This window comes from Paraphaeosphaeria sporulosa (assembly GCF_001642045.1).
Source record: "Paraphaeosphaeria sporulosa strain AP3s5-JAC2a unplaced genomic scaffold CC84scaffold_4, whole genome shotgun sequence".
NCBI lineage: Eukaryota > Fungi > Ascomycota > Dothideomycetes > Pleosporales > Didymosphaeriaceae > Paraphaeosphaeria > Paraphaeosphaeria sporulosa.
The window spans coordinates 3110638-3135392 of NW_017253363.1; the positions used below are offsets into that span (position 1 = coordinate 3110638).

Genomic DNA, 24755 nt, shown 5'->3' on the forward strand with positions numbered 1-24755 from the left:
ACATCACCCAGCGTGGGCGAAGAAAATGGCGCGACTTGGGTGGAGACGGCGCGGCGGCACAACGGGGGTCACGATATGGTGGGGAGACTGGACTGCGTGGCCGTGCAGGCGTGGAAGCAGGCGCTTCCCGGTGGGTCTTTTATGCAGGAGCACGGCAGAGGACGAGCATCCCAGCGCAGCAAAGCGCACTGCCTGACTTGACCGCTGCTGGCGGCGCAACAACACAACGCATCGCGCACGTCCTCCCTGTGCGACGATTCCGGCTCTGCAACCATCGATCAGTTGATGTCATAACCTGGGGACGACTGAAAATTGGCTCGCTTCGCTAGCCTAGCTTCAGCCACGCCGCGATCTGAGATCGGAGGACCCTGCACAGATCTCTCAGTAATGCATGCGTAAGTCTGCAGCTGACGTTCCACAGAAGACTGGACGGGTACGGGTGCGGGTACAGGAATCGCTGCCAAGTCTACACGCACGACATGGCAGGAATGCGAGACCGTTTCAGTCCACTTCGATAACTATCTACGTACATGGCACAGTACAAGCTCCCACCCTTTCGGCTATACAGTACCGAGTCAAAGCCTAAGAACTACATGGCTCTTCCTCGGATTACACAGTGCATTCAAACTGATGTCAGGGCATCGTTATACCAACACATCCCTCTTACCCTAGGTCTTGATCCATCAACTACTGTTGGCCCTTCATCGCGTGTATGTCTTCTGCAATTGTTTCGCAATGGTCGTCAACTGAATGTTGCTTGTGCCCTCGTAGATGGCACCAATCTTGCTGTCACGGAAGAACTTCTCCGCCAGACCTTCTCTTACGAATCCCATGCCGCCCATCCACTCCACAGCCTGGCCAGACACCTTCCCGGCAATCTGTGAAGAGTACAGCTTGGCCATTGCCGCGTCCATGACAAAGTCCTCGCCAGCTTCCTTCTTGCGGGCGGCATTGAAGACAAGGGCGCGTGCAGCCTGAATTTCAGTCCAGGCTTGGGCGAGCTGGTGCTGCATGCCCTGGAACTCGCCGACGTACTGGCCGAATTGCTTGCGGTCGTTCCATACGTAACTGTATTCACGGTTAGCACAGTAACATGCTGTGCGCTTAGCGTTCCGCTCACTTTGCGGCGTTTTCCCAAGCACCAAGTGCCAGACCGGTCATCTGCGCGGCAATGCCAATGCGACCTTCGTTAAGAAGGCCAATGGCATATTTGTATCCCTCGAACTCGTTGCCGAGTAGGTTCTCCTTGGGGATCTCGACATCGTCAAACGTGATGACGCACGTGCTGCTGGCCTTGATGCCAAGCTTCTTCTCCTTCTTGGAGATCTCGAAGCCGGGCGTCCCCTTCTCAACGATGAAGGCCGTGATGCCCTTGTACTTTTTGCTTGGGTCAAGGTTGGCAAAAACGATAAAAAAGTTGGCTTCGTAGCTGTTTGTTATCCACATCTTGCCACCATTGATCTTGTAGCCGTTCTCCGTTCGCGTGGCTTTGGTGGCGAGTGCAAACGCGTCTGAACCGGAGACGGGCTCTGAGAGACAGAAGGAAGCTGAGAAGGTCAGCATGGGCTATCAGACCTGATCCGGAGCGCTCGACATACCGACTGTATCCGTAGCCAGCTTTGGAAGCCACTTCTTCTTCAAGTTCTCCGAACCATACTTGAGCAGGGCAGTGTTGCACAATGTGTTGTGTACGTCGCACATGACACTGACGCTGGGGTCTATCCGCGCAAGCTCCTCAATGGCGATGATGGCTGATGTGAAGTTCATGCCCGAGCCGCCATACTCCTCAGGTATCTCGATGCCCATAAGTCCTTGTTCAAACAGCTGCTCTACCACGGCTGGGTCCATCATCTCGGCCTCGTCCATTTCCCGCACTTTGGGTAGGATAGCATCGTTGGCGAACTTTTGGACTGAGTCGGCCATGAGCATCTCGGTTTCGGAGAGGTGGGAGATGGGCGTGGGCGGTATGTCGGCAATGTCGACCTCGCGACGTGGCATTGTAGCCGAGAGGCATCGTGCTCTACGCACAATGGGTCAGTTGCTTTCATCGCTGGGAGAGGCGGGAATCTTACTGCGGGGAGGTGCGCGTGAATGCCGGCCGCAGGGTGCGAGATGAGCTTGTTGCTGCGCGCGCAAGCGGTCTGAAGGTCCTTGATAGAGACGCCATGGTTTCTGGGTGTGTGTATGAGAGCAATGGAGGCTATGAAGGCATGGAGAAGACAGTGCGTGGCGTCGAATGCTTGTGAAGGCCTGGGCGGACCCGATTCCGCTAACCCGCTTTCACTGGGCCGAGGTGTTGCGCGAACCTCTGGGAAAGTGCACCCGCCGATGGAAGCCGTGCCTTCCCCGAACCGTGCACAGCGCATCACATGCCGCAAACCTCCGCGTCTCCGCACAAGCTCCCAAGCTCAGAGCCGCACCACAAGCACGGCATCATACCGGAACAACTGCGGGATGAAGCCAAATCGCCTTGTCTGGGCGATTCCTGACGCTGTGAATAGATACACAACAGAGAACACGCTGTGCGAGATTGTGTTCACAAGCCCCTGCGTGAACGTGAACATGTGCGCGCGTGTACTCTTCAAAGAGAAAGTGTATACATGGGCTGTTTTCTATAGTCCGAACTGTACCCACCCGAGGCGCCTTCCCGTCTCCCATGGTACTCGTGAAACCAATGGACACGTTACAGCGAGTGCAAACTAACTTATACACATTTTCCAGACGTTGCGCCACAGCGTCCGAGTCTTCTGTCGCGCATGCTGTGCGTTACATTCTCAACCGAGGTAGTTGATGTCTCCTTGTATCTCTCCAACAACACCTCCCAGGATAGGGCATTGCATTGCGCAATAAGCATCAAGCTCTTGAGCACCACATGGGAGTTGTAGCAAGATTACGGGAAAATTTCGTTGCAAATGCCGGCAGCCCTATTACAGGCATATCAACAGGCAACAACAGATCTACATCGCAATATCCTCCAGCAGACCCGATGACGCATCGCTAAGTCACACCGCACAGGTGGACGCGAATCCAGCGCGCAAACTGGCCCCCAACCAAACTTGCGTTTGGTTCGGGCAGAATCCGCTGAATCTTCATTGGGCGAAACAGGCACATAGCCATCAAGCCACGCATTGTCATCGTTTAATCCACAAGTACACGGGCCAACAGTGACGCCTTGGGCGTGTCCAAACCTGAGACCAAGCGACTTGTTGCGACCTCTGAAGCTTGTCTGTTCATCAACTCTTAAGGCATTTCTTGATTCAGGCATGACCGCCTCGTTGATGGTTGTGTCGACATGTTTCAATGGACAGACGACCGTCTAGATACGCTTTCAGTTCCGCCGGTGAGGATGCCAATAAACTACAGTTACGACAGGCTTCCTGCCTTGCACGATTCCCAGGACATCGCCGAATACCTTGAAACGGCATGGAGCCCGACCATTCGCCTGGCTACGACGCGCTTCAGTCCACTTCCTAGCTGAGGCTTCCCAGCACGGCCCAACGCAGCGGGACCACCCTTGAACGCCGAAACACGGCGGACAGATCGAGCTTGAATAGCTTTCGTGAGGAGACCTCGTCATCGTAACAAGCAGCGGTCTTCAGAAATTCAAGGATGGATGGGAGAAGAGTATTGCCGCCCGGGTACGGAGAAATGCCCCTCGTTACATGCAAGGCTCGATACGCAAGCACCCTACAGCTAAGATCGAACCTACCCGTGTAAAGAGAAGAGTCTGGAAAGATCAATTGCTTGTCGATTGCTCAGAGTCTGCTCATGAGCGCTTTCGCTGTTGCAATGCTGGTCGTTGTTGCGACGCACGCACAAGCATTCGGCAACCGCATTAACAAGTTCACTTCCTCTGTTGGAGGCGACCCTCAAGTCTGTCATGCCGCCACCAGGACAAATAACGCAATACTTCTCGTCGTGGACGCGGCTGCTACTACGGTGCTTGGCATGAGTAATACCTACCAACAAATCATTACTTCTTTACAGACAAGCGACATGAGATACATGCTGAAGAAGTTTGGAGTAACTCATCCCCACGGCTCTATCTACGAGAGCACCTTCATTACCCTTCAGTGGAAAACCAATGTACTCAGATAATATAGATTTGTACTGACTTGTGCTTGCGGTGTAGTCCTCGAGATTGGGTACCGACTCACCATGGAACATCAATCGCAGCAAAAACAAAAAAAGGGGGGGGGACATCCTGGTCGCGTGGTTGTTGCTTGTCTTCACATCGCTGCCTATCCATTTCCTCGCGAACTCGTTCATTGGGCCATCCTACGTCGTTGAACCACCCATGGTCATCTTGAACGGGACGACTCATTCGAACGTCAATCAAGCATACCGAATTACCAACTAAAATGATGAAACTCTCATTTGGAGCACGTCCTCATTCCTCTGCTGGAGAACGTTTCGGACAGGTCGGGCTTCGTTTCCCCACTCTACCGAAGTTATGAAGAAAGAAATTGGTAGCATTAACGAAGGTGGGCTGGATTATTCGATCTTATCTGTCGCATACTCAAAGAAAACTGTTCGGGTCTCGCAGGCACGTGGGATGACTCTTTGGCGGCTGATGGCCTTGAGTCGACCTATAACGTTTCCGCCGGCGGCTATGGACAATACCTTGAGGGGAATTGTATCGGCAGTGAAGACGTATTATGCACATTACGGGGTAAGAAACCTGCGCAGTGTCGCTCGAACGTTCGGATGAGTGCTGCTTTCGTTCTCGCTGCGGCCCTTTCGATCAAGGCCATCTACATGGTCGTTGTCAACTTCTCAGCAAGAGGACATGTTAGGCGACAGCTCTTGACGTTTTGAGATGTTATTATTGTTTCGGCTTCGCATAGTGAGCTCCGTGTGCAAGGCGAGTGCATGGTCAACGCAAAGGAAAGCTATCGAAGGCATTGCACGCACACTTGTCACAAGCATTGCAAAAGCACTAAGGAATCCCAAACACGAGAGGAAGTCGGTATCTGTCAGAAGTGCAAGAAGTGTAACTCTGTTTATCAATTCACAAATGAGATACGACCTACCATCGCGACAAAGATCAAACGCAGTCTCATCTCAAATCTCGGAAACACAGCGCTCACCCAGATGGCAATAATGACATTCTGCAATATAGCGATGGTGGCTGCCTCGATTGCAGTAGCCGTACATGTGGGTCTATCCAATTCTGCAACTAACGAGCAGTGTCTTGGTTCAAATTATGACGACCCATTCTGCCAAATGACGCAGGGCGAGCGCTTTGCCTACAATTCAGGAGGTTGGGGAGGTTTCAACCGTTCCCTAGCGGTCGCTACCTTACCACCTGATGACCAAGGGAGCGAGGTCCTTTCGTTTCTGATATCGAACGGCGCGTAATTCATCTACTCGCTTCTTTACCTCCTGCTCATATATAACATCACCCTTGTTAGTCAAGAGTACGATTGGGGAAAATTCGAACATGAGCGCTCCCGCCTTCGCTGTACAATCGTAACAGGCAAGTCTTTCGACAAATATTGCCTCCTCCAGCTTCCCAAAAAGATACTCTTCCCTTCATGACTTGCTCCATACTCACACATTGGATGCTTGGGGAGGCTCTTCAGACACAGGAAACAATTTGGTAGGACATCAATAGTGGTACTAAGCGGCATGTCGAGCAGTCCATGTACTCGATCATGTATGCTGCGTATCCGCTTTGAATTGCTACTTTCCTCATCCTGAAAATGACCGGAGCATGTTAGTGGGCTTTTGGATATAGAAGGGAAGGCGTCATTCCGCAGATGTTGGAAGCATCAGAATTCGATGTGCGAGCACGACTCAAGTGGATGATTTCCCTGTTACGGGTGTTAAATGGGGAGATGCAGGCATGGGCAAGCAACATAGGCGCGCAGCGCTGAGTGCAGAGGAGGTGCAACAGATCATCCTTAATGAGCTTTATGCTGGGTTCGGGGGCGAGGAGGTGGAAGTGACGGAATCATGGAATAATGGGATCGAAGATTTGCTACCTACGAGGTAAGCTAATAAAGCAACTCAGCTCGTAGGCCGAGTCCTTCAGCATGTCCGTAGGCAACCGTCACATCTACTATGCCGCTTCTCAAGCTCCAAACTGGTCGACATCCATCCTCACGATCTTCCAGCTATCAAGTCAGCACAGAGTTCCGCTAGCGCATAGATCGTACATGAGGGCATTCCTCCCAGAGGCTCTGGGAATACACTTGCATCGCAAACCCTCAGATTCCCGCCTTTCACCCGTCGTACCCGAAACTCGCTGTCCAGCACATCGCCTAAAGCACATGTCCCCATAGGATGAGCGATTGTCTGCATGTGTTCTTTCACTCTTTCGTCGATTTCCTGATCCGTGCTCTCCATCGTCAGTGCCGGGAACCTTGAGTCCGCAGGCGGCGTTTCTCCATCCAAAACATCAGCGAAAGGCGGCGTAGATACGAGTGCAAGCGTTGTACGGATAGCCGTACGCAGTATGAACCGATCTGATTCCGTTGACATGAATTTGGGGTCGCAAACAGGAGTGTCAGTGGGGTTTGACGAACGAAGTGTAACGGTGCCTCGGGAGAGTGGAAGAAGGCTGAGTGCTGTGATGGCAATGTGTTTCCCGTCTCCAATCACAACATCCGGATTGTACTGGTTCATGTTTGCAAGGATTGGGAAATAGAAGGGGAGATGCATGATGTGACATCTTCTGTCTCTCAAATGTGGATGTTGCTCTCCATCCGTCCCAACTATGGCCTTCTCCTTATCTGCAGCGAGAACCGGCGCCAATCGCGACGGCGAGATATGTGAGAAGAGATTGAATTCCCAAGGAAAGCCCTGGCCGTATTCGGGACGCATGGTACCTTCGAATGGGAGTGCAAAGCCTTTCGATGGGTCCTTGAGCTTGTAGTATTGCGTAATGCATGCGTGGTCGAAGAGGTTCTTTCCCACCAAAGGAGCATCGATCTGGACTTGAATCTCCTGCTTTTCGAGCTCGTCGCGCGGCCCAATTCCAGAAAGCATCAACAACTGCGGCGTTCTCTGCGCTCCACAAGACACAATGATCTCCTTCCTAGCGAACAGTCGCTCTCCAGATACTAGCTCCACACCCGTCGCGCGCTTCTCCTCGTCAAGCAGGATTTTTGCGACAGGAGATTCGCAACGAACATCCACCTTCGTTAGATCATACACCCGCGCGCTATGCTGCCTCTCCGAGCTCGAGTCGGACGTCGCCCGAAAGCACTGAGTCATCTCCACCAAACCGGATGGGTCCCCTTTCGCAGCATCCGGGTTATACTTGTACCCTAATTGTTCCACCGCTTTTTGGATAAATGGTCGCAGCGGATACTTTCTTCCACCCACTGTGTGCAGCGGCCCCTCGAATCCATGATATTCGCTGTCAGCCCCAGCATCCCACCACGTCTCCGCTCTCTTGAAGTATTTCACCATCTCCTTGAACGAAAACCTCTCATGCCCCGCGCGTTCAGCAATGAGATCATAATCCGTCGAACTGGCACGCATCCAGACACCCACATTGGCGCCCGAACTCCCTGATAGCATACGACCCGCTAGGTTGACTATTTGCCGATTATTGCAGTGCTTTTGTGGGGTTGTAGAGTAATCAACTAGCAGGCCCTCGGGAATGAGTTCGAAGATTGTCGATGGCTCGGTGACTTTTGGGTGCGAGATGGCATTGGGGCCGGCCTCCAGAAGAAGGATGTGGGAGGAGGGAAGATAGCTAGATAGGCGAGAAGCGATGGGAACGCCTGCCGTGCCTCCGCCGACGACAATGTAGTCGAATTCGGTGGGTCGGTCTGCCATGGTGGAAATGAGAAGCTCAATGTCTTTGCGGTCGAGATAAGTTTGGGCTTGATCAGAATCTTAAAAGTAACGAGCAATTGCTTCCTTGTAATGTAAGGATGTCTGCAACCAAAGGCAGTGCTTATGCCGTGCTTATTCAGGTCCTTATCATGAATGTATTAGCTGAGCCAGAACGGCATTGAAGGACTCGATGTCTTCTGTTAATGGGCAAAGGTCCGAGTCTGACATAAGCGCGCCTTATATATGTATTGTCGCGAGCTACATTCCAACTGAGCCTCGTTCAGGTGGAGTGGCTTTTCACTGCGAAGCGGGGTATGTGGGGCCTTGACCAGCATAGCAATGCATTTGGTGTCTACGGAAGTACCTCACCGATTACAGACCCACAGGTAAGTGTAAGATAATTGTGATTTGTCAGTACATTTTAGTAGTGCGTTAAGCTAAAGTGCCGTTAAATAGTTCGTTGATCCTCCAGGCTCAACTCCCATCAAGACCAAGCAGTCTCGGGAACATTTCCGCCCCCAAATGGATAGCCGACCATCTCCACACTGTACTTGTGCGTCTTCTCGATCTCATCGGCCTGCTCTTTGAGCTCATCGACGTCCCAGTTCGTCCACAAGAATTTCCCCTTTAGAAAATCGGATTCCGGGCTCGCGAGCCAAACGTTGAAGCTCGCAGGAAGGGAGACTAGCATATAATCAGCCCCGAACGTATTCTATTGAGCGTTATTAGATACTCACCATGATCCTCATAATTCATAGCCTTGATGCCTCCAGCGAGTCTGTTCATGTCCGTATCGACGACACCTGGTTGAATTGAATAGACACTGAACCCTGGATTGTTGAATTGGACTAGCTGCCAAAGTCGGACATTGGCCCACTTCGCCACACTGTAAGATGCGAAGGCATCGCCGTAAGTTACGTGAGCCGCGTTCGAGTTTATATCGATGGCCGTCGCATCCGGTGCAGCTCGTGGGACGAAAGCCCTCGCGACGTTCCAAGCCATAGAGACGTTCGACGCAATACCGTCAAGATAATCTTGGTCGCTCACTGCGAGAAAGCCGCCCATTGGTCCTGTAGTTCCCGCATTACTGACAACAACGTTGATCTTCTTCCCTGAATCCAACGGTACGAAAGCTTCGAAGGCAGCGTTGACCTCGTCCGTTTTGGTGACGTCAACGGAGGCCGTGAAAACCTCAACGCTGGGGTATTGCTTCTGGATGGAGGCTTTGGTATCGAGGAGGGGCTGTTCGCGGCGGCCAAGCAGGGCGATGCGAGCAGCGCCCGCTTCTGCGAAGGCGTGTGCCGTTCCAGCACCAATACCAGTACCACCACCAGTGATAAGGACGGTCTTGCCTTTCTGGCTGAGCTCGGGTCGAGCAGGCGAGATCGATGGGTATGCCTTGGAGTGCCAGGTCTTAGTAGGAGATGGGAAGGGGGGCATGATGATGGAATGGAATAGCTTTTCAAGTATGAAATGGCTTTGAGTGGGATGAGTCGTTGTATGGCTCAAGGTTGAACGTTTGATGCAATTGATGATTGTGACGGCGGAGGGCATGTTATATACCGCGACAACGTATTATGTCAATTCACTACTTCCGAACATTCGTGCGACTTTAGTCCAGTATCCATGCGATCCATAATAGTCGGATTGTACAATTGTGTAGACAGGATCAGTTTCGACAGCATGTTTCGTCGTCTCCGTGGTTGCGAGATGGGAAGTACCCATAGTAATCCATCCCCGACACTGTCCAATTGGGCGCGAGTTGGCGGAATGCCGTCATCTCATTCTTTTAAGGCTTTGATTACGCTGTTGCTCCCTGCCAAATTATAGGCGATGATGATGTGGAGGGTACAAAACGTTGGGCCGGCCTGCTACAATTTGTAGAGTCCGCGCCTAGCCGAATCGGGGAAGGCGCGGGCTGACAAACCGCCGTTACGCCCTGCGGCGGGCATTTCAAAGTCCTTTGACGTCCAACAATTAAAGTCCTACGAGGCACGTCCGAGCGAATTAAAAATGTATGAAAGAGTTTCCACGTTAGTATTACGGTGTGAGCTGTGCAATAAGCCCTTCGACAAGCGTAAGTAAGATGTGGAGCCATCTCGCCTATCGTGGTTGGTATAGAGCACGCAGGAGCTGATGTGCGTCTAGCCTCAACCTTGAAGAGACATGGATATTATTGCAGGTCCAGAAGAGTTGGAACTACCACTCGTCCGCGCTCTTGCATCGCATGCGCGAAGGGGAAAGCACGGTGCGACAACAGGCGCCCCGAATGCTCGCGATGTGTAGCCAAGTCTATCCAATGTGATTACCCGCCAAGCCCACGAAGAGGGACAGGCACCAAATCGTATTCTCCGACCGTATCAGGGGAGCTCGATGGTGTGCAGATGTCTCCAGAAGGCAGCGATGAGATGGACATCTCTGTCGATACCTCTCCCACCACTACCTCAGACATTCATGTCGAGAACTCCAATTGGGAAGACTCGGAGATCAATTTCTCAGACTTTTTGAACTCACCTGTCCTTGCTGCAGATATGGGCGATGATCTGGCAACCGAAGACCATTCTCTGGTCCGGCACTCAACTCCGCCAACGAGCACGACCTTCCATATACCAGATATCGCCATCTCCGCTGCCCTCAACTTCTCTATTCCTCCAGCACCGACAAGTTCCACTCGCTCACTCGTGCTCAAATCGAAAGCAAGACCCGGATCTCACAGAGTCGTCACCTTGATCCTGCACACCCTTAAATCCTACCCACAGATGATGCTCCGCGACGGCACGTTACCGCCATATATTCACCCACACCTAGTGTCATCTGATTTCAACGGCAACGATATGGAGTCGCTAAGCAATTGCATTAGCTTGGTCCACATGATAAGTCACAAGGTTCGAGGTAGTCGCAAGCTCTTCTGGAAGAATGTGCGTTCAGAGTGCGAGCGGATGAGCACTGAGGTACGTTGCGCGTAGGAGGACCCGCCAGTGTAGCTAATGGACGAAAGCCTGCCAGATTCAGCAACTGGGAGCTTCTTGCAGCGATGCATGCTCTGAGTGTATACATCCTTATCCGCATCAGTGAAGGCGTGACCGACGATAACAATCTCGATCAGCTACTTCTTTTAACAATGACTGTAAGGACTTGTCCTGGCAACCAGGACCGATTGATATGGTGACATCGGACACTGACCGGAATCTTGTAGGCCACAGCCACCCACCTTGCACGCAGCGATGCTACTTTTACTCCCTTGGCCCACTCCTGTGACACCCGTGCTTGCTGGCTAGAGTGGGTGTACATGGAGTCCCGACGGCGTCTTGGTATCGTCTTCCGAGTAATCAATCTGATTGTATACTTCGATCCCGGCACAATGTGCTCACTGCAGTCGGATCTCCTTCTCGCCCCGCTGCCGGCAAAGAGAGCTTTGTGGAATGCCCCAAACGAGTTTGCATGGTACGTCCCGTCCTCGTCGTCTCAACTATCGCAAGCCCATATCATCTGCTTGAGATTTGTTTACTGAGTCCTGTTCATTAGGAAAGCTGAACGGGACAAGCAATCCTTGCCGCGCAGTGCATTCGGATTAGCTACAAGCGGTGAGCTGGTGAGGTTAGATGAGATGGACTTGTACGGTGGCTACGGAACAATCACCACAGAGAAGGACCACACAACCTCAGATCAAAATTGGGAAGAGTGGTGCTCTGGGATGGATTCATTCGGTGGGTTGGTTATGCTCACTGCTTCTCTGGTTGGATGATCTGGTCATATCACTCATCAGTAGAGCCGTTGTTGTTACGATTGCACGAATGGGAACGACAATTGAACGTTTGAACATGTTTTTCTTATCGCAACACAGACGTATGTATCCAGTCTTCCCCGCCAGCTACCCAGACACCTCGAAAAACAATGCTTTACAATGGCCTCGACCGTAGCCAAAATCGTATCGTCATGAAATCGTATCCGTCGGAGCGGCGCTCGAAAAGACTCCACCAACACCTTCAATGCACAATATGCTTCCGAGACGCCTTCGCTTAAAGTCGACAGATAGAGTTCGAAACCCAGCCGAGAACCCGTTTCCGAGGGCAGATGTGGAAGATCCATGGATAGGATCCGCGTCACATACCCAAACGAGATGTGATACTTACCAACTTACCGTTGCGCGTAGAGTCGGATGACAGGCTCCGTTGCGCAAGCCGTTGGTTTGGTGCTTAGCGATGTCGAGTGACTATGCTGCGCACATTGTCATGAGCCTACTGCTCTCCTCTGATTCTTCCACTTCCTCCATACAATATCTCGGCGCCAACTTAGCGGATCGTCGCCGACTTGACAGCGCTAGCGGTCTTCATGGATGCAGCACCAGCGGCGGCGATAGACGGTTGACCGGGCTTCTTCTCGAAGATCTTCCAGAACTTGAGAGACTCATCGGCAGCGGCAGTGGCGAGCATCTGGCCATCGGGGCTGAGGCAGCTGTGCAGAACGCGAGACTCGTGGGCTGGGACCTCCATGTTCTTCACGCCAGATGGGTAGCTCCAGATGCTGAGAGAGTTGTCAGGGAAACCGCCACTGCTGACGATCTCCTTGTAATGAGTGCTCCATCGCAAGCTGGTGACCTGCGAGTCAGTGGAGATGTTGTTGATGCGAGCGCCAGTGGTGGTGTTCCAGAAGTTGATTTGACGATCGTTGGATCCACCGCCGGTTGCGAGGAGGTTTGACTGCCAAGGGCACCATGAGATGGCCTTGACAGCAGCACGGTGGTTGGTCTTAGTGAACTTGGGGGCAGCAAGAGAGCGAGCGTCCCAGATCGAGACCAAGTTGTCATTAGCGCCAGTGGCGAGCTGAGCACCATCGGCGCGCCATTCAAGACCGCAGACCTCGCCAGTGTGGGACACAAGCTCGGCGACCTTGTGTTGCGCGATGCGCACGTCGTGGTTGTAGACGAGACCTGAGCGGGCACCAGTGGACAGAATGTGTTTGTTCCATCCCATGACGCCAACACGGGTCTCGTGGCCGAACATGCTTCGGAGCTTGGTGCCCTCCTCGACGTCCCAAATCTGGACTTCGCCGGAGCCGAGACCGACACCAACGTAAGCGCCATCGCCGGACCACTTCACAGACGAAATGTAAGTGTCGGTCGGGCACTCCAAGAGGGAAGCGACAGAGCCAGAGTCGGCGGACCAGATGTAAACGGAACGCTCGAGACCAATGGCAACCTGGTTGCCAGAAGACCAGTCGAGCAAGTTGAGGTAATAGTCATCAACGAGGCCAGGGGCGTCAAGAACGCGCTCGGGTGCCGAGGGAATGCGGCGGCGACTTTGGGCATTGACGCTGCTGGCGGGCTTTAGAGGGCGGTTGTACTGCGAGCGGAGATCGATGGGCTTCGATGACTCTGGGGGCGCAGGCTTGAAGGCGAGGATACGAGTGTTGAGGTTGACACCGCACGCTGAGGCAAGTGATGATTGGTATGCGGCTGCGTCTGGGGTAGGCTTCTTGGACTGCGAGCGTTCCTCATCATCCTCCTCCAGACTAAGACCCTCCAAAGAAAGGGTAGGCTCCTCATCCGACGTGCGTCCGTTGAGGTCGAATGTGCTTGCGGCATTGGCCAATACGGATGAGCCCTCGCCGGTTGAGCTGGACTTGGGTCGCTGCTCGAGGTCGATCTTGCCTGTGCCGACGTTGCAGGTAGCCTCGCTTGCTGTCCGGTTGGGAATGAAGCGGTCCGCCGAGTTGTATGCTATTCTGGTCTTTGTGGGTCGTGATCGGAGGGTGACATCTTTCTTTGCCTTGGGTGTCTTGGTCGAAGTTGCGGTGGTGGTGCCCGTGCCCGTCAGCGCCCACTCTGACACACCTAGCTCTAGCCGCCGTGGCGAGCTACGAGCGATGTTTGACTTGGGCGAATCGCGGGTGGTCTTGGAGACAGAGCGCTGGATGCGGGCCATGAAGCTACCGCCATGGATGGACTCGTGCGCCAGCGCATCCGGGGTCTGGTTGCGAGATGTGCGAGGAGAGGGCGTCAATGGCATCCGGCCGCCGGCGGCGCGGGTGGAGAAGACTGAGGAGCGGCTCTTGACCGGGGTCAAGACGGCTGGGCTGGCCATGGCTGCAAGATCTCGTACTATGTATAGCGTTAGTACTTAAGCGGATGTATGTAGGGCACGGGGTAGTCGTACCTGTGGTTTTCCTGTAGTTTTCGCTGTTGATGAACAAATATGAGTATTAGTAGACAATGGTTGTAATCGATGCTTGGAAGTATTGATTCGAGGTATGTAGAGCGGCCTGCGAGACCAGTTGGAGTGCGGGGAGCGTGGATAGTAAGGTAGTTTGGGAGCTGGATAGAGGGCTCGATGCGGGCATATTAAATACTGTTTGTTTATTGCCTGGTTGCCGAGCAACCGCCTGGAGGCGCAGCCAAGCACCGATGACATAACGCATGCCAAGACGCCTGGTCGCCACTTCTTGTTTCGGGACCACGTTCCTCCTTGCCGGCATTCAGCCGCCTCTGATCTCCGCCAACTCTCTACTCCATAGCCTTGGGAGCCAGGATCCGAGACCCACATTCTACACTCGCTCCACCCGACGACTCCCTTCGCTCCCCCAAGGCGCTGTACCCGACTACTGCCCCCTCTTACCCATATCGCCCTTGCCTGGCTGTACCTGAACTGCCTGGTCGGTGGCAGAAGGGTGCGCAGCGCCCTCCCCAGGAACGAGCCGCCTGCCACGAACCCACATGAATCCTTTGTCCCCACTTCCGAGCGTCCGTGCTTAATCATACCAATGGCGCAACCTCAACTGCCTGCCTCTCTGTTCGCTGGCAATCCGGCTGCGTCAAGCACGCCCCAGGTCGCCCTCACCTCCACCACGCCGACCACCGGCAACGCCGCCAACAACACCTTCGTCATGTCTGCGAGCCCTACGCGAAATCGGAGGTCTACCACGGAGGGCTACAAGCCCAAGCTCATAACCACCGTTGGCGCGAAGCCCGCGTGCCTTGTCAATGCCTCGGTAACCTATGTTGGCAAAGACGAGATCTACGCTTTCGGCGGCTTCGACCAATTCACTGACGAAGGTGAGTGCTCGTTTTCCTACGCACTGGGGCGGGTTCAAGTGGCTAACGGCGGCTGTCAGTTTATAACCACGTACTCCGCTTGAATCTCGTTACTCGCCAATGGAATCTAGTTGACAACTATGGCGACATACCCGGCGTTCGGATGGGACACACTGCTTGCCTTTGGCAGGGTGACAAGCTGTTAGTCTTTGGCGGCGAGAATGAGCATCGACAGCATCTCGCCGATGTAATCGTATTCGATCTGAAGACGGCCCACTGGACCCAGCCCGAATTGCACGGTCCCACGCCCCGCGGCCGCGCTCGCCACTCCGCAGTAATCTACGACGAGAAATTGTACATCAGCGGAGGTCAGACTGGGCATGACAGCGTGCTTGACGACATCTGTTTTTTGGACTTGAAGACATGGACTTGGTCGCGGACTTGGAGATTCGTACCCCGTTACGATCACGCGAGCTGGATCTGGAATGGTCGTATCTGGATATTTGGTGGCATCAACGACGAGATGGAGAAGAACAACGAGATCTGGTGGTTGGACCTCCGGGGCAGTCCAGGCTTCGAGACGGCTATGAACTATGGCACCGTGGACCGGACACTGCTTTCTTCACGACACCGCTTCCCAACTTCTGCATCAGGCTCGCTTGCTACTGGTAGTACTGGCTATACCGCGAACTCTAGCGTGCAGTCTAGCTCTCTGGGACCTTCTCGATCTCCGTACGGCACTGCGCCCGGATCCATATCCTCTCTGAAGTTCCACTCAAGCCCAAATCTCCCTTCACAGGCTGCGGGTATGCATTTTCACGTGTTTTCTTCGGGTTGCATGCTCGACTTCGTCACCCCCGCAGAGCTGAGCTGCGAGACGAGTCTCTCCAGTTTAGAGCTCGATGTCCTTCGTTGGCAGAAGCTTGCAGATGGGAAAGACATGTATAACCCAAACTATCGCTGGCACTACTGTACCACCAATGCAGAAGGCACTCACGCTTGGCTCCTCGGTAGTCCTGCTGAACCAGCTGCGGATGGCAACGGCGTGAGCCCTGGAGAATATCTCAGCGATGTATTGGCCATTGATTTGCGCAAATACGGCATTCTTGGCAATGAACTGGCAACCGATCCTCGGTCGAAGTTGCCATCCTCTGATGCCAATGTGACGTCTCATTTGACGGGCATCGGCGCTGATTTATCTTTAACCTTTGACAGGCCCCCAGAGTCGGGCAGCGGAGCTGACTTCATCGTCACAGCAGATCCGGATGATCTTGAAGATGTTACTTCGCCGACAGACGACTCAAAGACGGCAGTCGCACCTGTTTCGCAGCCGATCCACGTCCATAGGTTTATTCTACATGCTCGTTGGCCACACTTTGCTCGACTTTGGAGTGCCCAGATGGTCGAGTTCCATTCTAAAAAGATGCACATTCCCGAGCCGTACTCTGCAGTGCGGGCGTTCCTTTTCTACCTCTACACGGACAGCATTGCACCCCATCCAACGAACGGACCAACCCTGAACGATGTTGCCGGCATGCTTGTCATGTCCAACATTTACGACATGCCGCGCTTGCGTCTACTCAGCGTCAATCGATTGAGCCGCGAACTGGACATTGAACACGCAGCCATCATATGGGAACGCGCTGGAACCGCGAATGAAGAATGGTTGAAACGTCGGGCGGCAGCCTTCTGCTTGAGCAATTGGGGCAAGATCGTCCGCACAGCCGGCTTCCGAGCTCTTGGTCCCTTGGCCATCATGGATCTTTGCGCCGAGGCCGATATCGACTCTCGCGTTGTGGGCGGAGAGGAGCTCGAAATGTTGGGCCAGCTCAATCGCCCGTTCGCCACCAACCGCAAGCGTAGCCTTGGTAGCGCAGGTGTCCTCACGGCTGGTGAGGAAGAAGAAGACGGCGAGGTGGAAGACGACGGTATGGACGTAAACTAGGCGCTCCTCCGGGTGTGGAGGAAAGGGAAGTGCATTCACCGGGCGTTTTCGTTATCTGGGCGGGTCGTACATTTTGCATTCATGAAGAGCGTGGCGTTGGTCATTTGGCGCTTCGATAGGCAGACTTCACTCTGCGATGCTGCCGTGGGAAGCTCTATTTCGTAACCGAACGTCTTGGGATGGGTTGGAAGGGCATCATATTGGCGTCTTGGTTGGTCATGAATGACGATTAAAATGTCGAGTAGCATTAAGAATGAATAGATGACTCCATTAAGGGTGATTAGATGACCCCAGAGTGTATCAGCTTATCTTCCGTCAGTCCTGATGTGCTGTTATATTGCTGTGAATGATAGCAGCCAAGTAGGGCGGTATTACAGTGCATGGTCTGATGAGGCTAGGTCGACCGCCCTGAGGAGGTGGAGGTCAGTAAGATGACTGGACAGAGTACTGTTGATCGATATTTATATTCTAAGTCTGTTCGTCAGTGCATGTCCAAAACAGCAGATTCATTGCGCTTATGACGCGCCGTTCCCTGAAATGTGCCCGTGACGCGAAAAAGGAAGGCTTCTGGGAAGGGTAACACAGTGTACCGAATCCTTCAACGGAACACTATGCTTTCCGGTGTGAAACTATGGATAAGGGCTTGTACTAGCAGACTCTGACCCATAGTTTTAGAGGCATGCGAAGCTCGAGAACGGTACGGGAGCCTTGGGCACCAAGGGAAACAGACGCGGTTAGCGGCTTTGGCCCATGGTTAGACTGATTACTATCAATGATGGCACCTCGCCTTGCATACGTACGTCGGAGTTGGTTGCTTATACATAGTTCGATAATTGACTCAACAATGTTTGAATCTACGTGACCTTCTCTTTGATGGAGGGCGACATTTGCTACAGGTTGGAAGTTTGCAGTGTTACAACTCTCCGACGTTAGGCCTCCAACTCCGGGCTTGGGAGCCAGAAAGTCACGCGTTGTGTCACCACAATTAGTAACGAAGCAACGGACGCGGAATGCTCAGGGTAACGAAACTCTGAGGGAGGATTATGTGCGCGAGCCTGCCCAGGCCTGGTTACTGCAATGGTTTAATGGAATCGAAGCCTAGAGCTTCGTTGCATTACCATTCCGTGGCGACTATGACGTTAGCGGAGATTCGGGGATCACCATTGCTCGCTCGCGGGGACATGAGCATCGACGATGTAGGACCACTTTGAGAGTTTTGGCCGGCATGATAGCCTTAGCCACTCAGGATCATTTGTCTTAGATTTGAGCGGTAAAGGCTTCAGCGTATAGCCACCTATTAAGTTAACGCGCTGAACAGACTAGATCGGGGATTGTATTCCAAGGCGGTGTGTAGTAGAGATACTACAGACATCTTTAGGATAGTTACTGGCAAAAACTCTAGAGCTGATTTAGATTATAACAGCGAAAGGAAAACACAATGAACCTTGAATGATCGGCGCGCGCCCGTACTCCGTCCAAATGAGATGTCTGAGGCCGGAAGTCAGTGCTACCACCTGCGCCGCCTTCCACTAGAGAGACGAGACTCCCCCCATATAGGGTTGTGAAGAGATTAACTGAGCAAACAAGCCCCTGATGAAGAGGGTCCGGTATCTTTAATTGTGAAATAGAAAGCACAACTGAGAGTCCTAGATGCCGTAAATGTGGAACGTTTTGTGCGTGCAGCCGTCAGACAAGAGGCCGGTATGCTTACGGCTCCGTATTTTAGCGTAGATACGGAGACCACTTCGGGCAAAATATTTAGACTGACACCGCACTCGCATTATAAACCTTCCATTGAAGAGATTGCGAGCTAACTCATCGCTTGTGGAGAGGCGGCCGGCTTTATCTACGCGGTAGCAGTCAGCCCAAGCAACAGAACCGAGGCGCTCCTCATATGAATCTTAATCCTGGAGCATTTGAGCCTCAGGCTCTGCTCTGCCAATATTCATGATTAGCTCCCTAATCAACTAGCCTTGCTTATCTTGTGGTGGATTGGCCCTTCACCTGCGTCCGAGTGCTGCCATGCTAGTGGAAGGTATAGAACTCTGCACATCATCAGAAATGCCGAAAGAGCCTAAGTATGCCGCTCACTTGACTCGTTCCTTGCGCACGGTATACCGGTTGTGCTGATGCCCAACAGGTGGAATCCTACAAGCCACCACATGTAAGCTCGCCGACGAAGCGGAGCCGGTAGATCGTACGAACACCCGGGACAATAGAATGACCAGGTCGGTGGAACATACGTCCATACGAATCCTGCATGCGGCACATCTGAAGTAGTGGATCCCCCGCTGACCGTTTCGGAAGCCTGATCGCTGAACAGCCGTATTAAGCCGTGCCCCTGCCGTGGTTTGCTGTCAGCAAAAACAAGTATAAAGGGGGAAGGCGGGTACGTCTCATCCCTGTTGTGATGTTCAACGTCTCTCGTCTCTTCGGTTGTTTCTACAACCCAACGCGCGATCGATCAATGGCCTAAAAGTACGATCAGCGCGAATCGGTCACTTGTTTCATCTTCTCCGCATTTCATGAATAGCTGAGTACTGTGCCGTAGACATCGCCAAAGAGCATGCATCTATGCGCAAGACCTTCAACGGTGATGCATGAAAGGTTTCCTCGCTTGCGCTTCTCCAGCCTCCTGCCGTTTCGGCCCGCCAGTGTCAGCACTGTTTCCACATGTGGGAAAGTGCCATTCAATCCAGATTGAGATGGTGAGGCACCGCTTATCCGTAATGGTTTAAGACAGGAGGTCTCATTAATACTCGACATTTACTTTAAGTGTGAGCAGGCTTCATAGAGGGTCATGTTACGCCATCGTCGATCGGATCAAATCCCAACGCTTGTGTGCCTCGCAATCAAATCGACCCGTGGCTCCTAAAATCCACAAAGAAGATTTCGAAAATGAGGATAATGTAAGAGGATGGCACAGAGCAGCGGCAAAGGGATCGAGCAGCATTGAGATGAGTCATCGGCAGCCCTCTGCGTCTGAAGATAGACTGTCGCAAATCAGTATCGCCTTACTACAGGAAGGTGGTATAATGTGCTTTGTTGAGGCTGTGTCGCAGGAGTTAAGGGGAGAGGACAAGATATGTTAACTCTAATGTCGCCGGAAAGAGCTATCACACAGTGGCAAGAGAATGGCGATGAAGGTAGAGAAGATCCCTTATTGGAATGAAAGAGATCAGGATAGCTGAAGCCAACCGCGTCCTCTTTTCCAGTATCGCATCAGGCAACCAAAATACAGGTGAAGACTGCATGACTCGACACGCTTACAGTCTGCCTGAAACTTCGGCAGAGGCACACATAATAGTGTGGGAGACACCGCTCGCACACGGTCCAGTGATTTAATTACGCCGCTGGGTATGCAGACGGTGCATCGTGAGACCAAACATGGTGTTCGGTCGGTAGATTTCCAAGCCTGGACACGATCCCACGGTCCGCAGTATAGGCCCCAAACCTTCCAAGGAGTCATTGGATGCTGCATGAAGGTAGCCTGGAGGGTGCCTATCCTTGTCAAGGGGAAGAAGAGATGGTGTGGTCGCAATCCTTCCTGATGCCGGTGAAAGTTGTGTTCGGCGAGGTTGCACACGTGAGCTGGTACCGGGGAGGAATGTAGGATTGGTTCAAGTACGCCATGAGCGGCAAGGCAATTGCGATGCGCGTTGCCTGAAAAAATCAATGACAGTCGAGTATGCACGAACTAGGCAAAGGATAGGAACCGAGGAAGAGTTGACCTCACCGTGTACCTGGAACCTTTGAATTGGCGGCGTTCATTGATGTTTCTCTCTTGGAACCAGCTGTCATTCCCTGCAAGAGACACACGACCCTGTTCTTTGGGGCCGTGTCGGCCATCGGTTTACGGCCTAGTGCGCCTGGGAAAGAGTTGTATACGAGGTTGGAACCATACGGCCCCAGGGTGCCTCGAATACCACCCAGAGCTCTCGCACGATAATCGAAAGGTCGTTGACGCCGTACACTTTGCCCCCAACCGACACTGCACCAAGATCTCCGGTTCAGCGGAGATGAAAGCGACTGCAGACTCGATCTGAAGAAGCACAGGCATCGCAAGGCCCTTAACCAGACTAGTGTTTTTCCGTCGGAATAATACCATTGGTACCGTATCTGAGCGTTCGGTGTTGTGGGTTATCGAAGAAAATCTGACACTCGGACACGATGTTGTTAGCCCCAATGCGGGAGTAGTTCCGCAGAACGCTCGAGCACCAGCATGTACGCAGTCGACCGGCGCAGACGGCGTAAACGGCCCCAAAACAGGCACGAAAACATTCCAGAAGCGTGGGGTCGAGAGTTGGTTCACATGTGCCATGCATCACGAGATGTTTACGGCATCGATATGGCACATGCGAACGACCCGATCATGTGAGCAATGTTGCCTCAAGGAAACACCAAAAAGTCTGATTGCTTCTTAGGCAGGAGACCAGGTTGGAAGAGAAACCCACGCTACGCTGGTAATTGTTCCGCGCGTTACTCGGTCGATGCAGCAGTGTGCTATGCCAGGGTAAACTGCAGGTCTCTAGAATCTGGCTTACACTATTGTGCGGTTAGCAGCTGGCAGGAGACTGTGCAAGCGGACACCGAAGACCCACCCGCGGAAACGGGGCGTTTTTGATGAACTTGATCGGGACAAATTCTGCAGAGAGCCATGTTCCGTCCGGGCTATCGGCTGAGTCGAGTGCGCCTGACTCAATTTAGCAAGAGTACAAAGTTAGAAGACGCAAGGCGTTCAGTGCCGTTCGCTCCTCCGCCGAGCCTGTCGAACGCAAGATGGTGCTACTTCCGAGGGAACTTTTCTGAGCGTGGGTCTGTTGGAATATCGTTACGACTGGACGACGCTGGCTGAAGCATCGTTGATGGTCGACACTGGGGTCTTCGCAAGATGTTCTCTTTTCCCAGAAGCGGCTAGCGTGATACACAGCCACTGGGCGAACTATATTCGTCCAAGATGTGGATTGAAGCGCCAGCAAAGTGAGCCTGTAGTCCAGCTAAGTCAGAGTGTGTATATCTATCATTGCAGTGTGATCCTTCCACTAATCAAGAATCGGGGTCTGTTTTGTGTGGAATATTCCACAATAACAGACCATGATGGAAGTCAATACCACATGGTAGCTAGGCGGCATCGCAACGGCCAGTCGTAACGGCAATGTCTATCACACTCGTTATTCAGTGTTCTCTAGGAACTCTCACGAGATTGTTGTTTGTTCGTCGGAGAATTCAAGTCCAAGAGCATCTTCAGTATCGAAATTTCAGCTGGCAATGTCGCGCCAAGCCGTATCGATCCTTGGAGAAAAGCTACCCAAAAAAAAGACACTTGAACCTAAAAGAAAACATGCAAGGCTCTCTTGCGAGGATGCGGGTTTCTGTTCATAAGGATCTCCAGAATTAGATAGCGGACCTCAGTCCGCAGGCGGACACCGGGCCATCGCGCTTCTGCGAATCCGCCAAACAATATAGCGCGAACATGCTCGCCAAAAATAGTCATGGAAAGCAGTTCGAACCAGCCCGCTCTTGGACCAAGTCGCCTAGAAGCGTGCGTGCCGTGCCTAGCGGAGCGGTACAGGGCCAGCAACATCAGTTCTGATGCCGTGACGGGATATCGAAGTCATCTTAACATGGGCAGTAACATGACATCGGAGATACAGGGCCCATCCCGCCTTCGCCACCGCAGGGCTGAATAATAGGGACGATCAGCACTGTTCGAGATCTGGAGAAATTGGCCACCGAGACGAGCACAGCGCTGGCGACCGCCGCCCGCGCCTTCGGATGTGTGTAACCTACGGGTTCACGGTGAGCTCCGAGAGAGCGTGACAGATCTTACACCGTATCATGAGAAAATTGTGAAAGAGTGATGTAGATGTCACCGCTCCTTTGCAGTGTTCCTCGCGAACCCAGCACCAAGATCACTACAGAACAAGCGGTGACAAGCGTGGATCCGCTCTGCCCTAAGCCAGTTTTAGCCTACCGAACTCCAAGTCATCCCGCGCTACGCATCGCAACATCTTGGTGCAATGACTCAAAATCGGCACCGCGCAGTAAGAGTGTATGAATGAAATCTAGTAAAGGTGTTCGAACCTCGTTCTAGCGTATCGGCTCTCGCGGCTATGAGCCAAATATGCTGCATACGTAGACTTTTGTTTGACAAAGACGCATCAGATGGCCAGGCAGCCGGAGATACCGCACGGAGGAGAGGACCGACAAATAAGGTGCCAATAGAGATGATTGGTAGATTGCAAATACTCCAATGCTATCCAACTTGTCACCCGTGATCAGTGCTCCGTGCATGCAATCCACCACAGACGTATTCGTACAAGCCTCAATCCGACGCCCAGTATGCATGTCGTCCTAGTCATCCCAATCATCCTGTGTGATATCCCTGACCAAACTCCGTGTGAATGCCTTGCGCAAAATAACCAAGCTGAAGAAACATCGAAAAAGCGCCGAGCTGCGCGGAGTCCTGCTCGAAGAAATGAAATGCTTGCGCCGTGTATATGCCAAAACCGACAAGACGGCTCTTCAAAACAGTATGTAGACGAATACCAGGGCCAAGATCTGAGCACGATGTGTATTGCCCTAAGTAGGCAAAGCGAGCGCAGGCCCAAAGTACTTGGATATTCGCCTAATACTGTATGTTGGTTTGCGGCGTGGTTTATCGATGTGTCGAGTAGGCACCACTTCCGTAGCCAGAATCTGGAAGGACTCCAGTGCCGTAGGCAGCCTCTGGTCGGTGACTGCCATGACTGCTGCAGGCATAACCCACGAGAACCGTTTTCTCCTGAATTGTGTGGCCACGCTGTCCGTGAGCGGCACACGGATCGATTGAGTGTCTGTAGTAGAGGCACCGGCAGACGGAGAACCGTTCGACGACTTGATAGCACATGTTGAAGAGCGTTGGTAACGATGACAATAGTGGACGTGAGACGTAGGATTTTGAAACGATTCGACGGTTGAGACGGTTGAGACAGGCTAAGAACGATAACAATGCACAAGCAGTAGAGCAGTGAGCAGGACTGAAACTCGATGAGGAGATGTCAGGGCCCTTGTGGCAAGGAAGCTAGAATTTATAGCTGCAGGAAAAATGTAGAAGCAACAGACAAGAGACAGCTGCGGATAATTGTAGCCCAGAGAGAGGCCTGCCGTGACGCATGCTGCGGGACTTCTAGGCAACGGAATCCATATGTAGGTACACGCTGACTGTGCGCCAGACGGTGCTAACATGGTGCTGGGATGGATGGGGCAGTTGAAAGAACGAGCACAGCCATAACGGCCGCTAGTCATGTATGGGAAGCAGGATAGACGGGTAGGCGTAGTTCGGAATCGGGTGCGGCATAGTTAGCGAAGATGGTTCGCTCGCAGGAGACGTTCTCAGCTGGGGCCGATCGGTCCATCGGTCCTCCTATTGGATAGCGCAACGACATGCACAACTCCTTCATCCGAAGTGAAGTAAAAGTCTCAGGCAGCGCGGCCCTCGGGCGCAAATAGCTTGTCCTGTCAAGTTGAGGTATGGTTGTGGGCCCAACTCTGCAAACGCTACGAGGGCTGGTGAGCATGCGCAACGTGCCTGATACAGTGCGACTGTCCCTACGCAATGGCCAATTCGTGCACCAGACGGTGCGTGTTTCTCGCCAAAGCGGGAGCCCGAGATTCGGGGTCGGCCATATCCCTGGGATGGAGGCGCATATCGAGCATGTAGGGGTGCGTGAGTGGGAGGCTGACGTGGGTTAGACAAGCCCGCCTTTTCTTTCCGGGGGGCTTTTCCCTGCGCCTGCGTACGGTGTCGGCAGACACCATGCACGGCCAAGCAGGCGGGAGGGCAGCCTTAACGCCACAGCGAGATCCGAGACAGATGGCGTGCGCTTCTGGACTCCACGGGCGGGGGTTGTACACAGATTCCCTGCGCCCCGTGAAGGTGGACATAATTTCATGATGCAAGGTTCTGTCGAGGTAACGTGACCGCTTAGCCGACCAGTAAATCGCCGA

General features: G+C 52.9%; 8 protein-coding genes across 8 annotated transcripts; 2 read left to right on the forward strand and 6 right to left on the reverse strand.

The window, feature by feature from the left end:
• Nucleotides 1–441: 441 nt before the first annotated feature.
• CC84DRAFT_1163868 (acyl-CoA dehydrogenase NM domain-like protein) lies at nucleotides 442–2376 on the reverse strand. Its single transcript, XM_018178352.1, has 4 exons — nucleotides 2073–2376; nucleotides 1599–2020; nucleotides 1121–1547; nucleotides 442–1068 (listed from the first exon to the last, which is right to left on the reverse strand). The coding sequence occupies exons 1-4, from the start codon at nucleotides 2165–2167 to the stop codon at nucleotides 702–704; spliced, it is 1311 nt and encodes a 436-aa protein (XP_018038125.1). The 5' UTR covers nucleotides 2168–2376; the 3' UTR covers nucleotides 442–701.
• A 3729-nt stretch (nucleotides 2377–6105) lies between these two features.
• Nucleotides 6106–7791, reverse strand: CC84DRAFT_1216669 (alcohol oxidase; the record flags this gene model as incomplete). Its single annotated transcript, XM_018182832.1, has 1 exon — nucleotides 6106–7791. The coding sequence occupies one exon, from the start codon at nucleotides 7789–7791 to the stop codon at nucleotides 6106–6108; it is 1686 nt and encodes a 561-aa protein (XP_018038126.1).
• Nucleotides 7792–8275: 484 nt separating this feature from the next.
• CC84DRAFT_1088114 (NAD(P)-binding protein) lies at nucleotides 8276–9231 on the reverse strand (the record flags this gene model as incomplete). The annotated part of the gene is made up of 2 exons (XM_018174238.1): nucleotides 8276–8475; nucleotides 8529–9231. The coding sequence occupies 2 exons, from the start codon at nucleotides 9229–9231 to the stop codon at nucleotides 8276–8278; spliced, it is 903 nt and encodes a 300-aa protein (XP_018038127.1).
• A 1163-nt stretch (nucleotides 9232–10394) lies between these two features.
• CC84DRAFT_1066425 (uncharacterized protein) lies at nucleotides 10395–11527 on the forward strand (the record flags this gene model as incomplete). Its single annotated transcript, XM_018173634.1, has 4 exons — nucleotides 10395–10742; nucleotides 10790–10956; nucleotides 11014–11244; nucleotides 11317–11527. Coding segments are annotated over 4 exons (957 nt in total), but the record flags the coding sequence as incomplete, so codon positions are not given.
• A 75-nt stretch (nucleotides 11528–11602) lies between these two features.
• On the reverse strand, nucleotides 11603–14077 carry CC84DRAFT_1163873 (WD40 repeat-like protein). The gene is made up of 2 exons (XM_018178353.1): nucleotides 13947–14077; nucleotides 11603–13891 (listed from the first exon to the last, which is right to left on the reverse strand). The coding sequence occupies exon 2, from the start codon at nucleotides 13872–13874 to the stop codon at nucleotides 12084–12086; it is 1791 nt and encodes a 596-aa protein (XP_018038129.1). The 5' UTR covers nucleotides 13875–13891; nucleotides 13947–14077; the 3' UTR covers nucleotides 11603–12083.
• Nucleotides 14078–14169: 92 nt separating this feature from the next.
• On the forward strand, nucleotides 14170–17248 carry CC84DRAFT_1163874 (kelch repeat protein). The gene is made up of 2 exons (XM_018178354.1): nucleotides 14170–14842; nucleotides 14902–17248. Exons 1-2 carry the CDS (start codon nucleotides 14551–14553, stop codon nucleotides 16764–16766), a joined length of 2157 nt encoding a protein of 718 aa, XP_018038130.1. The 5' UTR covers nucleotides 14170–14550; the 3' UTR covers nucleotides 16767–17248.
• Nucleotides 17249–20396: 3148 nt separating this feature from the next.
• On the reverse strand, nucleotides 20397–21387 carry CC84DRAFT_715307 (uncharacterized protein). Its single transcript, XM_018187135.1, has 3 exons — nucleotides 21368–21387; nucleotides 20503–21311; nucleotides 20397–20429 (listed from the first exon to the last, which is right to left on the reverse strand). The coding sequence occupies exon 2, from the start codon at nucleotides 21085–21087 to the stop codon at nucleotides 20620–20622; it is 468 nt and encodes a 155-aa protein (XP_018038131.1). The 5' UTR covers nucleotides 21088–21311; nucleotides 21368–21387; the 3' UTR covers nucleotides 20397–20429; nucleotides 20503–20619.
• A 2037-nt stretch (nucleotides 21388–23424) lies between these two features.
• CC84DRAFT_1186614 (uncharacterized protein) lies at nucleotides 23425–23655 on the reverse strand (the record flags this gene model as incomplete). The annotated part of the gene is made up of 1 exon (XM_018180868.1): nucleotides 23425–23655. The coding sequence occupies one exon, from the start codon at nucleotides 23653–23655 to the stop codon at nucleotides 23425–23427; it is 231 nt and encodes a 76-aa protein (XP_018038132.1).
• Nucleotides 23656–24755: the final 1100 nt, after the last annotated feature.

Bases quoted from the DNA above. Each gene is read 5' to 3' on its own strand.
- CC84DRAFT_1163868 (XM_018178352.1), bottom strand. From the start codon at position 2,167: ATGGCGTCTCTATCAAGGACCTTCAGACCGCTTGCGCGCGCAGCAACA. The intron at 1,548-1,598 runs GTATGTCGAGCG...TGACCTTCTCAG, and splicing joins GCTGGCTACGGATACAGTCG to CTTCCTTCTGTCTCTCAGAG. The intron at 1,069-1,120 runs GTGAGCGGAACG...CCGTGAATACAG, and splicing joins GCTTGGGAAAACGCCGCAAA to TTACGTATGGAACGACCGCA.
- CC84DRAFT_1163873 (XM_018178353.1), bottom strand. From the start codon at position 13,874: ATGGCCAGCCCAGCCGTCTTGACCCCGGTCAAGAGCCGCTCCTCAGTC.
- CC84DRAFT_1163874 (XM_018178354.1), top strand. From the start codon at position 14,551: ATGGCGCAACCTCAACTGCCTGCCTCTCTGTTCGCTGGCAATCCGGCT. The intron at 14,843-14,901 runs GTGAGTGCTCGT...GGCGGCTGTCAG, and splicing joins CGACCAATTCACTGACGAAG to TTTATAACCACGTACTCCGC.
- CC84DRAFT_715307 (XM_018187135.1), bottom strand. From the start codon at position 21,087: ATGGCACATGTGAACCAACTCTCGACCCCACGCTTCTGGAATGTTTTC.